Source organism: Zootoca vivipara, chromosome 14 (assembly GCF_963506605.1).
Source record: "Zootoca vivipara chromosome 14, rZooViv1.1, whole genome shotgun sequence".
NCBI classification, from domain to species: domain Eukaryota; kingdom Metazoa; phylum Chordata; class Lepidosauria; order Squamata; family Lacertidae; genus Zootoca; species Zootoca vivipara.
The window spans coordinates 6,306,335-6,318,858 of record NC_083289.1 but is presented as its reverse complement, the minus strand read 5'-3'; the positions used below and the strand labels follow the sequence as shown (position 1 = coordinate 6,318,858).

General features: G+C 46.4%; 1 protein-coding gene across 1 annotated transcript in view; it reads left to right on the top strand.

The window, feature by feature from the left end:
- Window positions 1-12,524, top strand: part of LIPC (lipase C, hepatic type) — a 66,426-nt gene that overhangs the window by 38,898 nt on the left and 15,004 nt on the right. Inside the window, exons 2-3 of the mRNA XM_035132173.2 lie at window positions 5,616-5,791; window positions 8,926-9,105. Coding sequence (XP_034988064.2) covers window positions 5,616-5,791; window positions 8,926-9,105 — 356 coding nt within the window. The remainder of the gene's footprint in view (window positions 1-5,615; window positions 5,792-8,925; window positions 9,106-12,524) is intronic.

Here is a 12,524-nt window from a genome sequence, read left to right as displayed (position 1 = left end):
TGTACTGAGCTGAATCCTAGAACAATAGGATTCAGAATCAGCGGGAGCTACCCAATCCAACTCCAGGTGGAAGTGAATCCGCAACCTGATTGGCCTGCTGGAGCAGCCAATCAGGCGGCTGGCAGAAGTGAATCTGCTACCTGATTGGCCTGTAGGAGCAGCCAATCAGGCTGCAGGCAGAAGTCAATCCACAATATAATTGGCCCACAGGTGTAGCCCTGAAGTAGCCAATCACGCAAGGCCCATTGTGTAAATAATGTATATAAGCAGATGGTTTTGGGAAAAGAGCCATTCGTCTTCTCTTCTTCTCCTTGATGAATATGAGCTGAATAAAGAGCATGAAATTCACTCTCGACTCCGAGTATATTTCAGTAAGCCATTGTTTTAAGTGTATTTATCGGATCTCTTTGCCCCCCCACCCCCAGAAAAGCTCTGGAAGGGCTCTATAAGCAAGACAGTCCCTGCCCTCAGACTTACAGTTTAAAGAGACATGACACAAAAAGGAAACGGATTAGGTGGGAGAAGGAGATAAGCAAATTCATGTATAAATTCTTGGTTGCAGTTTCTTCTAATGACCAGGCTGCTGTCTAGGGGTGGATGATGGAGGCATCACCAGAGCTGCTAGGGGGGTTGCCTTGAATTCTTTGGAAGGAAACTGGCATACGTATAGAATTATGGTGTGCGAGACAGCACCATCCATTGTCTAAGAAGAGTGTGCATTGGGAAGGGTCCACAGATCCATGACAGAGCAGCTGCTTTGCAAGCAGGTCCCAGGTTCAATCCCTGATGGGCCATTTCCAGAGAAGGCTAAGAACGACTCCCTAGAGAACCACTGCCAGTCAGTCATAGAGAGTCCTGACCTAGAGGAACCAGTGGCTTGGCCTGGGATAAGAAGCCCATGTCCAATGTTCCTCTTGTGGAAGAGGCTTGTGCTCTCGCCTCTTCAGGGGATAGATATGGGCCAATGGACACATCACAAAACTGGAGTGAGTCTTTCCCAGCCACACCCTGCCTGGCTTCCTCTCAGACAAATCACAGCCCATTTCTGTGGGCTGCTTTGTGTACCTCTGCAGCCCCATTCCCACTCCACCAACCACCGAGGCCCAGCCCAGAGTCCATTCCATTCTTCCACGACAATGATCTGGGATCATTTGTTTTTAAACCTTTCTAGTGCTTTACTCTGTTTTTCTCCAAAGCAGTTTGTTTTAGAAAGAAAAGAAAATCCATAAAGCCAATAAAAATCACCCACTATTAAAACAATTATTAAAATTTAAAAAATGGTTCTGAAACCTCTTGTCTGGCTGTATTGGCTCTGTCTGGCTCAGTGTGACACCAGGCTGGCAGCTCAACTGGTCCATGTGCCAAAGCTCAACTTTGAGATGCAGGCCCAAGCTTGGCTGCAAGGTTGTTGTTGTTTAGTCGTTTAGTCATGCCCGACTCTTTGTGACCCCATGGACCAGAGCACGCCAGGCACTCCTCTCTTCCACTGCCTCCTGCAGTTTGGTCAGACTCACATTGGTAGCTTCGAGAACACTGTCCAACCATCTCATCCTCTGTCGTCCCCTTCTCCTTGCGCCCTCAATCTTTCCCAACATCAGGGTCTTTTCCAGGGAGTCTTCTCTTCTCAGGAGGTGGCCAAAGTATTGGAGCCTCAGCTTCAGGATCTGTCCTTCCAGTGAGCACTCAGGGCTGATTTCCTTCAGAATGGATAGGTTTGATCTTCTTGCAGTCCATGGGACTCTCAAGAGTCTCCTCCAGCACCATAATTCAAAAGCATCAATTCTTACTGACACTTTAATCGCTTTTCTATGCCAGGAGTATTCCAATATTTTCTTGCAGGCTGGCAGTGGGGAGAGAAGCAGCATCTTTCTGGCTCTACCCCCTCCCCATTTCAAAAGACACATTCCTGGTGGTACATTGCTCATTTCTTTAAGTCTGCAATGCAGAGCTGATGCTGAATTGAGGTCTTTTTCATCATATTTTGTTAAGTTGGCATTTGCACAAGATTACCTTGCTGTAACAGGGACCCAGGTGGCGCTGTGGTTAAACCACCGAGCCTAGGGCTTGCTGATCAGAAGGTCAGCGGTTTGAATCCCTGTGACGGGGTGAGCTCCCGTTGCTTGGTCCCAGCTCCTGCCAACCTAGCAGTTCGAAAGCACATCAAAATGTAAGCAGATAAATAGGAACCGCTACAGCGGGAAGGTACACGGCGTTTCCATGTGCTGCTCTGGTTTGCCAGAAGCAGCTTTGTCATGCTGGCCACATGACCTGGAAGCTATACGCCGGCTCCCTCAGCCAATAATGCGAGATGAGCGCGCAACCCCAGAGTCGGTCACGACTGGACCTAATGGTCAGGGGTCCCTTTACCTTTACCTTGCTGTAACATCACAGTGCAGAGGGAGAAAGCAGGACAATGGAAGGAAAACAAAGCCTCGTGATGACTACCAGCATCTTCTGTAGAAATCAGAGAGGGAACTCCAAAACTCTAGCAGCTGAATTAGCCATGGCCCAATCTTTGTGGGGACCTTCCAGACATTGCTGGACTCCAGTCAGCCCCAGTCTGCATGGCCAGCAGTAAGGAAAGGTGGGAGCTGGAGTCCATTCATGTCAGTCCACCCCTCAACTTCCCCAGCCCTGCTTTACAGGTTCCTTCTTCAGAATCTGGAGTCTCCTGTGCTCAGCCCTAAAAGAAAAGAGTAGGATGATGAAAGGCCTGCTCTTCGCCTGTGCTCTGATGGACACATGGAACTCTTGTGTGAGGAGAAGTCTCCTTCCTCTGACAATGTGAGCTTTGCACATACGGAGCTGAGAGAGGGAAAGGGAGCTTTTGCAGGTGTGGGGCTGGTTCTCTGTGGGTATGGAGAGCCTGCACCAGCAAGAGGCTGCTGGGTGAAAGTGTTTCTCCTTGAATAAGTGATACTTAACATTAATAAGTGTAATCCTAGCTAAGAATTTCTCTTTTAATTAAAGTGATGAAAAGAATGGCTTTGTTCTGACATTTACAGCTCACAGCTTGCCTTTTTGCTTAATGTGATTAGTTAGTGTTGTGGTGCTCAGTGGCAGATAAAGTCTTGTTAAAGTTATATCAGGATGCAAGTCACATTAATGGGGTAGAAATTAACAGGGATGAACAGAGGAAGTACCGGTAAACAGTTCAGGAAAACCAGTTCAAGCTCCAGCAAATGAGTAGACGTTTGAATCTGGTTCCGAGACTAGAGATCGATGACACTATGGATTTGGGTTTCCAATCTTCAGTTCACCACATTTTTGTATCAGCTTCCAATTTATTTTTTAAAGTCAGCATTTTGGGGTACATTTATGCAAATAGACACATTCTATATGCAATTTTGCCTACCATAAATATTTCTAGAAACAAATTCCCTGAAGTCAATGCCTTTTTATGTTCCCAAATACATGTATACTTTTATGCATTCTTTGGTTGGACAATTGCACGGCAAATTCTGCAGGGTAGCTGCCACTTGGCAGAGGACCATTTGGTTGTATGGCAGGGGGTGGGGGTTCACATTAAAATGCACACAAAATTAAATTTCTCCCCCATATTTGAATTGTGGCAAAACTGCCAAATGGAAAGAAAATGGTTAGCGTCATCAGAGATGGTTTCTTGTCCTTCACAGATGATGCAGCAACATGCTTAGTAGAAGGCATTCATAATGTACATGCATGGCCAATGAAGGCAACTAAAGGGGGTCTCATCATCTGTCACTGCCCCAAGTTTTGTTTTGTTTTTTACTTTTTGACCCACTGAATGAGAGATAAAGCATAAGCAACAAAGTTCTCTCTTGGTGAACTTCACTGCACCAGCCTTATTTCCTGGCCACCAGGAGTCCTTTCGCAGTGTCAGCCAGTTCCCCCATTCTCTTTGTCACCTTGTTGAGGAAAAGTGTGTTTATAAGAACACAGGAGCCTTATTAGAATGAAGTTGGCAACCAAAATGCTCTCTAGAACGTTGGAACAAGACCTGTGAAACAGGCAGCCATCTCCTTTCAAAAATAACAACTTGATAGGTTTGCAGGATCTCCTTCCACCCTGTTCCATAGACCCTGGGGCCTTTCATGGAAAGAAAGAAGAAAGCACCAGACCAGGCATCCCCAAACTGCGGCCCTCCAGATGTTTTGGCCTACAACTCCCATGATCCCTAGCTAACAGGACCAGTGGTCGGGGAAGATGGGAATTGTAGTCCAAAACATCTGGAGGGCCGAAGTTTGGGGATGCCTGCACCAGACCCACCAACCAAAACTCATCAGATGGGTGACTACGAGATCACCTGACCCCATTGACACCCACCTGATTGCTTCAGTCAGCAGAACCGGCACTGTTACAGGTGCCACATAAAACCCATTCCACATTTGTCAGAACTCCATCTTTTAGTGTGACAGCACCTGCACTTTGGAACTCCCTGCCTATTGATACCAGGTACCTTCACTGTACCATTTTCAGCATCTGCGGGGGGGGGGGGGGAATTGTTTAGACAAGCCTACCCAGATATTTAGAAAATTGATGCAAGTTTTGATCTGTTTTTAGTTTACTGTCTTTTTTTATAATAATTTTTATTGGTTTTTCCAAATATTTTCCATCATAACATCAATTTTGTAAATAGAATAAGCAAACATTTGGCTATATAAGTCTGGAACTTCCCTCATCCTCGACTAATGGTTTTCCAGCTTAATCTCTAGTATGCATTTTATTCTTATTAATATTACTATTAAATCATAATCTTAAATAAACAATTTGTAAATTACTTTTAGTAATAAATGATAATTTAAGCCTACAAAACTTCTTCTAATCCTATTAGCAATGTCAGTTGTTTACAGTTGTCTTTCAGGTACAACATAAATTTATTCTAGTCTTTCAAAAAACTCTGGTCCTGCTGGTTCCGAATTTTCCCAGTCAATTTTGCCAATTCGGCATAGTCCATTAATGTCATCTGCCACTCTTCTTTCGATTGTATCTCTTCCTGCTTCCATCGTTGGGCTAATAATATTCTCGCTGCAGTTATAGCATATAAAAATAATGTCTTATCCTGCATGTGTATTTCTCCACCTACAATTCCTAAGAGGAAGGCTTCTGGTTTTTTTTTTACAAATGTATATTTCAACATTTTTTTAGTTCATTATATATCATTTAGTTCATTATATATCATTTCCCAGAATGCATTTACTTCCTTACCACCACATTTGATAAAAGTACCATCTTTTTCTTTACATTTCTAACATAATCAATGTTAGAAATTTGTTAGAAATTTGTTAGAAATCAATGTTAGAAATTTGTTTTATACATTTTTGCTAATTTCACTGGCGTTATATACCATCTATACATCATTTTCATTACATTCTCTTTAAGTAAACTGCATGCTGTAAAGTTTATTCCATCCTTCCATAATTTTCCCCATCTTCTAACTGAATATTATGACCAATATATTTTGCCCAATGTATCATACTTTTTGAAAGTCTTGCATTGTTTTTTTCTTCACCTTGTTTATTGTTTTATCTTTTTTGTAAACCAATTTGAGTTTTTCATTTTTTGTTTACAATCAAGTGGTGTGTGAACTTTATGGGGGGAAAAAAACCATAAATTTCTGAAACATCTCTTTGCAGGGCCACAACTGCAGCCGATCCGAAGGACCAGTCATTCCCGCTCCGAAACAAAGTTCCTGCTCTACTCAAATACCATTGAAGAAGGCTGCCTGATTGAATTTAACCAGTTTGATACTCTTGAAAAATGCCGTTTCAATGCCTCTCTTCCTTTGGTGATGATAGTCCACGGATGGTCGGTAATGAACTTCACAGCACTTTTTCTTTCTTATCCAGGGATGTTGCTCAGCTGAATTTTGATATCTAGATAAATCTGGTCTCATACAGGATCCCCCCTCTTCATTTTTTCTCAAAGGTTGTTCATTGGCCTGCTCTGTGTAGGAGGTGGTAGAGTCCTGACCCATTGTTATGGGCTGTACCATCTAGAGGCAGCAGGTGGGCATTGCCATTTTTCAAACTCCCTACTAGAAAAGACAAGCATAGCAGGGAGAAAGGTTCCTTCCTCACTCTGCTGTGCTAATTTTCTACATGAAGAGAGGTTTTTGTGGGGTGGGAGGGAGGGGCATAACAAAGGGGCATTCAAACCTACACGGCACTGGCACAGCCCCTTCTCCCATTTCAGGATTTTACCACCTCCCAGCGGCGGATCATGTCTTCCCAGCGCCTGGGGCGGGCATACCTGGGGCACCCCAGGGAGGCGGGACATGGAGGGCAATGTGAGGAGGGTGACACTGGGCAGGCATGCACCCTTCCACTCAGCCTGATCACGTGCCTGTTGCATCCTTCTGATGCCCTGTGGGCTCAGACTCACAAACCAGCATGGGGCTGGAAAGGGCGGCGTGGGGAGCAAAATGCACCCTGGAAAAAAGTGTGTCTGGGGCACTGGCCCTCTCACCCTGCCCACACTACACCTCTGCCACCTCCTTTTGCTCAATCTCAAATTCTTGCTACGCCAAGGATGCCTAATGCAAGTGTTTTGAATGACTCCAGACCATTCACGGCCGGTGCTAGGGCTTTTTGCGCCCTAGGCAAAAGCACCGTCCGGCGCCCCCCAGGCATATGTGTCATGACGCACGCACAACGCCACTGAGGCCACTGCATCCCCTCCGTAGGCAGGAGGAGCGCAAGCCAAAAGTGCAGTGAGCGCCAGCGGCAGCGGCAGCAGCAGCGCCCATAGCTGAAGGTTTCAGCTACGGGCGCTGCCGTCGCTTGCTCGCTGCAGCCGCTGAGGAGCTCACAGCGTCCTCTCCATGGGCAGGAGGAGTGCAAGCGCGCCATGGGAGGGCGGCGGTTGCGCGGGGGGGTTGCGGGGCAGGCTGGTCAGCGCCCCCTCCATTTTCGCACCCTAGGCAACTGCCTAGTTGGCCTAAATGGACGCACCGGCCCTGAGACCATTTGCAGACACGGGTATATTTAGCCTAGAGAGCAGAAGGCTGAGAGGAGATGTAATAATCATCTTCAAATATCTGAAGGGCTGACACATGGAAGATGGAGCAAGCTTGTTTTCTGCTGCTCCAAGGGGGCAGGACCCAAACCATTGGATTCAAATTACAAGAAAGGAGATTCTGACTTAACATTGGGAAGAACTCATTAGCGCTCACCCAAAGTTTGTGGTCCTTTGGAATATTGAAGATGTCATAGTTTTAAGAAATATTATTTATTCACATATTTACACCTTCAGTCTGCTTGGAGGAATTCCAGAACTTACAGCATGGCCATTTCAAGAGGGACTAGTTCCCCACATTAATGCAGCACTGGATTGCAAGGCATCTCTCCCAGCCAGCCTTCAGCCAACCTGCCCAAGATGGATCTCTCACTTTGTTCTCTCCCTTCTTCTTCCCAGCACACCTTGCTAAAGACTCTCATTTCCTGTCACTTCACACCCAGTTAACCTAGCAACCTTCTTTCTGCCCAGGCCCAAGATTCCTCTTGGATGGGCCATCAGCACCTTTGGTCATGTTAACACCTCTATCCCACGTGAGGCCCTGGCTTGGAAAGGTAGCTTAGCCTGTATTTTTCCACTGGCCTGCAGTCTTCCTTTCAATACTCCAGATAATCGAAATCCTACCATTTATTAATTTCTAGGGGGTTTGGGGGGGAAGAGTCCCAGGCCGCCCCCTCAAACCTATAACAAGATATTATATTCACTCACCCCAAAAGGATGAGGAGAATCTATTTAGTCATGGTCTTAACCATACACCTTTTAAAAAACAACAGCAACATGCTATTGCATTCAGTTGGCCTCACATGCAGAATTATACTCTTTCTTTCCACCGAAATAAGGGTGTGTGAGAGTAAATATAAGCATGTCACCATACAGATGTCAAAAATATAAAACTTCTGTCCTGGGAATTGTTCATGCTGCAGCAGATGGACAAAACTGGAGCCCCAATTCAAGGATGTGACAGGCTGTCTTTGGCCATTAGGAAGCAATCACCCAAGGCACACTGTTGGGGTTTGCAAGGAGTTGGTGGCCTGGCTGTCAGCTGGCTCTGAGCAATTCTCCAGGCCTGCCCTTGCTTGGGCTATCAGGGAGGGGGTCTCTTTCCCAAGTCCTCCCTCCAAGCTACGAATCAATCGCAGGCACCAAGCGAGTTACCAGGCTTTATTGGCTTCTTCTCTGGCACCAGCTACAGAACACCAACCAGCAAGTCTAATACATGGCGGGTGCGACGGACCCAAGGACTTTGCCACCAATTAATATGCGACAAACCCAGTCCCGGCGTTGTCACTAAACTTTCAGGGATCCGCTGCCACCAATTATGTGACGAAATGTCCTCCCTCTCTAGTACTAAAAATGCGACACAGGAATCCAGGGGTGAAACCACCCTCCCTCTTCTCCTGCCGCCTTAAGATAAACCCCTTTTACTTGTGGGTTTCTTAGTAAAGAGAGTCTTCCAGCTTACGTGGCCTGGTATCTTGGGAAACTCTAGGCTGTTTGACGGAATAACCTCTTGCCTACAGTAAAGGGGCTCACACAGTTTGATTTCCCACTGCAAAAGTTTGCCCTTTCCACTCTGGCAACTTTGTGGCACCCCAGGTTATCCTCCTAAGCCTCCTCAGTGTAACTCTAAGACACAAACTGTCACCTCTATTCCCGAGGTAAGTTTTGTCCTCTACTGAGCCACCCTATTGCCAACCAGACCAACCCGTCACAGCGGGCATGCACTCTCTCTCTCTCCCCTGGCAGGTTAACTCAATTTATAGGGGCTGGGGAATTCTGTCAATCATCCAGCCCCATCACATGGTCCCACTTTGGGGACCAATTGTTACCACCTGCCTGAGGGTCTCCACCCAGGGGTACTTGCTCACAGGCTCGCTACTTCATGACAGGGCATCATTTTACAGACTTGGTTTTCTTCCATGACTGCAGGTGGATGGAAGGCTAGAAGGCTGGATTTGGAAGCTGGCCGAAGCCCTAAAATCCCAGCTGACACAAACAAACGTGATCATCACTGATTGGCTGGCCCTTGCGCATGCGCACTACCCCATTGCAGTGCAGAACACCCGAGATGTTGGCCAAGAAATCGCTCGATTCCTGGAATGGCTGGAGGTAAGCGTACTCAGAGACAGGAGACAGTATGAAGTGTGTGTTTAATGCCGCTTCCCTACCACCCCAGCTCCCGCAACTTACAATTTGTAAATGTGTCTTGTGCCGGCCACTTATAGCTATGGGCTGGTGTAGAGGTGGGGGACCACTTTTCCAGCACCAACCCTGGAGTGCAAACCACTGGCAACAGATCCTCTGCCTTTGTTGGTTTGGTCTACGCAGGAGGTGGTAAAGTCCTGATGTGATGGTATAATAATAAATAATAATAATAATAATAAACCTTTTTTGTCACTACACTACCTGTGTGCAGTGAAATTAAACGAGCCCCCTTCCACCCCTACACATACACTCAGTCTTCTTCGCACTATTTTTTTTCCCATTCAGCAGCCCAACAGCCCATGGATAAAAACTGTTCTTTAACCTGTTGGTGCGGCTGACTATACTTCTATATCTCCTGCCCAAAGGTAGGAGATTACAGAGGTGCTGCCCGGGGTGTGATTTGTCCCTCAGAATTTTCCTCGCTCTCCTGAGGCAGCGGTCTCCTGTGATGTCATCTAGTGAACTCAGGGGACAGCCCATGATATCATGTGCTGTATTCACCACCCTCTGTAGGGACTTTCTGTCCATGGCTGTCAAACCAGCGCACCACACTGTAATACAGTATGAAATGACACTTTCTATTGTGGACCAGTAGAAAGAGATCATCAATTTTTGTTTGACATTGTACTTACGCAAGAGCAGGCTTCCTCAACCTCAGCCCTCCAGATGTTTTGAGACTACAATTGCCATCATCCCTGACCACTGGTCCTGCTAGCTAGGAATCATGGGAGTTGTAGACCAGAAACATCTGGAGGGCCGAGGTTGAGGAAGCCTGGTATAGACTCTACCACCTTGAGGCAGCAGGTGGGCAATGCCATTTTTCAAACTCTCTGCCTGAGAAAAAAACGAGCATGACAAGGAGGAAGGAGGAGGAGGAGGAGGAGGAGGAGGAGGAGAGAAGAAGAAGAAGAAGAAGAAGAAGAAGAAGAAGAAGAAGAAGAAGAAGAAGAAGAAGAAGAAGAAGAAGAAGAAGAAGATATTTCGCCTTTCACTCCCCTTAAGGAGTCTCAGAGCAGCTAACAATCTCCTTTCTCTTCCTCCCCCCAACCACAACAAATGCTCTCTGAGGTGAGTGAGGCTGAGAGACTTCAGAGAAGTGTGACTAGCCCAAGGTCACCCAGCAGCTGCATGTGGAGGAGCGGGGAAGCGAACCCGGTTCACCAGATTATGAGTCTACCACTCTTAACCACTACACCATGCTGGTTCCTACTTCAGTCCTCACCCGGCTGTGCTAATTTTCTACATGCAGTGAGCTGTACCATCAGGGCAGGGTTGGAGGAAGCTCTTTTCTCATGGCTCATCCACACTCCTGCTTGTCCCACCAACTTCCCCTGGGAAAACCCCCTATTTACCACAGAATTGGAGCAAATGTCAACCAGCAAATTCACATTTGCTCCGATTCCATGGTAAAAAGTGGGTTTCCCTAGCAAAAGCCGTGGGACAAATGGAAAATTGTTTGGATCCAGGATTTCTAAGCACAGGACAAGCAGAAGTGTGGATGAGGCCTCAAAGGTTGCACTAGGGCAGGCATCCCCAAATGCGGCCCTCCAGATGTTTTGGCCTACATCTCCCATGATCCCTAGCTAACAGGTCCAGTGGCCGGGGAAGATGGGGATTGTAGTCCAAAACATCTGGAGGGCCGAAGTTTGGGGAAGCCTGCACTAGGGGTTTTCCTACTGATCACCAGCTGCAACCATACAATCTACTGAAGATACGGTACTGCAAAGAGAGCATTAGTCTAGAAGGGGGAGTGATCATTGTGGTGGCAGAATTTAAACAAGGAAGTAAAGTATATTCAGTGTTGATTAGGGAGAGTGGAGTGCCCCGGGCCAATTTTGACCCCACAGGCTTGTATTCATATCAGCTCTCTATAGCCTGTCATTCTGTCAATTCATATGCAGTTGAGGCGTCTTACATTTCGGACAAGGATGCGGAACTTGCAATGTGCCAGTGTCTCAGGGGAAGGTAGAGAGCATTGCTTGAAGCAAAGGGTGAAATGAACAAGCATGAAAATTTTCACGTCTGCAAAGCAATCCCTTTTATTTATCATTTATTTGTTTTTCATTAGTTTCATAAAATTTATATACCACTTGATTGTAAACAAAACAAACCCCACTCAAAGCAGTTTACAAAAATAATAAACTAATAAAATCATAAGTGACAACAGTTAGAAACAACTACTTAAAACATTTTACAAAATAATTAAAGTCAACCATAAACTAAAAACAGATTTAAAAACATATCAACAATCTGCATATCTGGGTCTAAAGAAATACGTTTTTAAACACAGTTTTTCTGCCATGGTAGGGCTTGCTGATCAGAAGGTCGGCGGTTCGAATCCCTGTGACGGGGTGAGCTCCCGTTGCTTGGTCCCAGCTCCTGAAAACCTAGCAGTTCGAAAGCACGTCAAAATGCAAGTAGATAAATAGGAACCGCTACAGAGGGAAGGTAAACGGCGTTTCCATGTGCTGCTCTGGTTTGCCAGAAGCGGCTTTGTCATGCTTGCCACATGACCTGGAAGCTGTACGCCGGCTCCCTCGGCCAATAATGCGAGATGAGCGTGCAACCCCAGAGTCGGTCACAACTGGACCTAATGGTCAGGAGTCCCTTTACCTTTAATAAGGAACACAGTTCCTGCATTATTTGTAAAGGAAATCAAGCAACTCCCTGTGATTTCTGCCCTACAGAGTGGGATTAAGCCGCCAGCAGGGGGTGCACTGCTAACTTGTGGAATTAACTGACCCATGATGTGGTGGTGGTGATGAACACTAGCTTATAGAGCTTTTAAGAAGGGCAAGTTATATTCCTGGTCCACCAGGAGCTAGCTACAGTATAAGGCATGAGAGCTAAGTCAAGACTCTACCTACAGAGACTGTCTGCCCCTGAATATCAGCTGTTTGAGACCAAGAGCTGGAGTGTGTGTGTGTGTGCGTGCCTGACTTCAAACTCCATTTGGGGGTTTCTCAGGAGGCTCTGGCCACAGTGGGTCATGGGATGCTGGGCTACGTGGCCCGGCAGACTGATCAAGCAGGGCTTTTATTGAGTGCAGCCTTTCTCTGAATCTCAGAGTTCAAATTAATTCTGAATGTGGTCCAAAAACCATAGGAACAGCTTCCCAGACCAGAGTGGGTGCGTGATAAGGTAAATTGAGGGAGTTGGGGCAACATTCAGCCTGCAAGGGAGCCAGATGGATTCGGGCCACGGGGTACAATCCAGTTTGACATGCTGACTAGAGCAGACTTGCCCAACTTGGAGCTCTCTACATGGCGTTGAAGTCCAGCAAGTCCCATCAACCACAGACAGCAGAACCAATGGGTAAATCA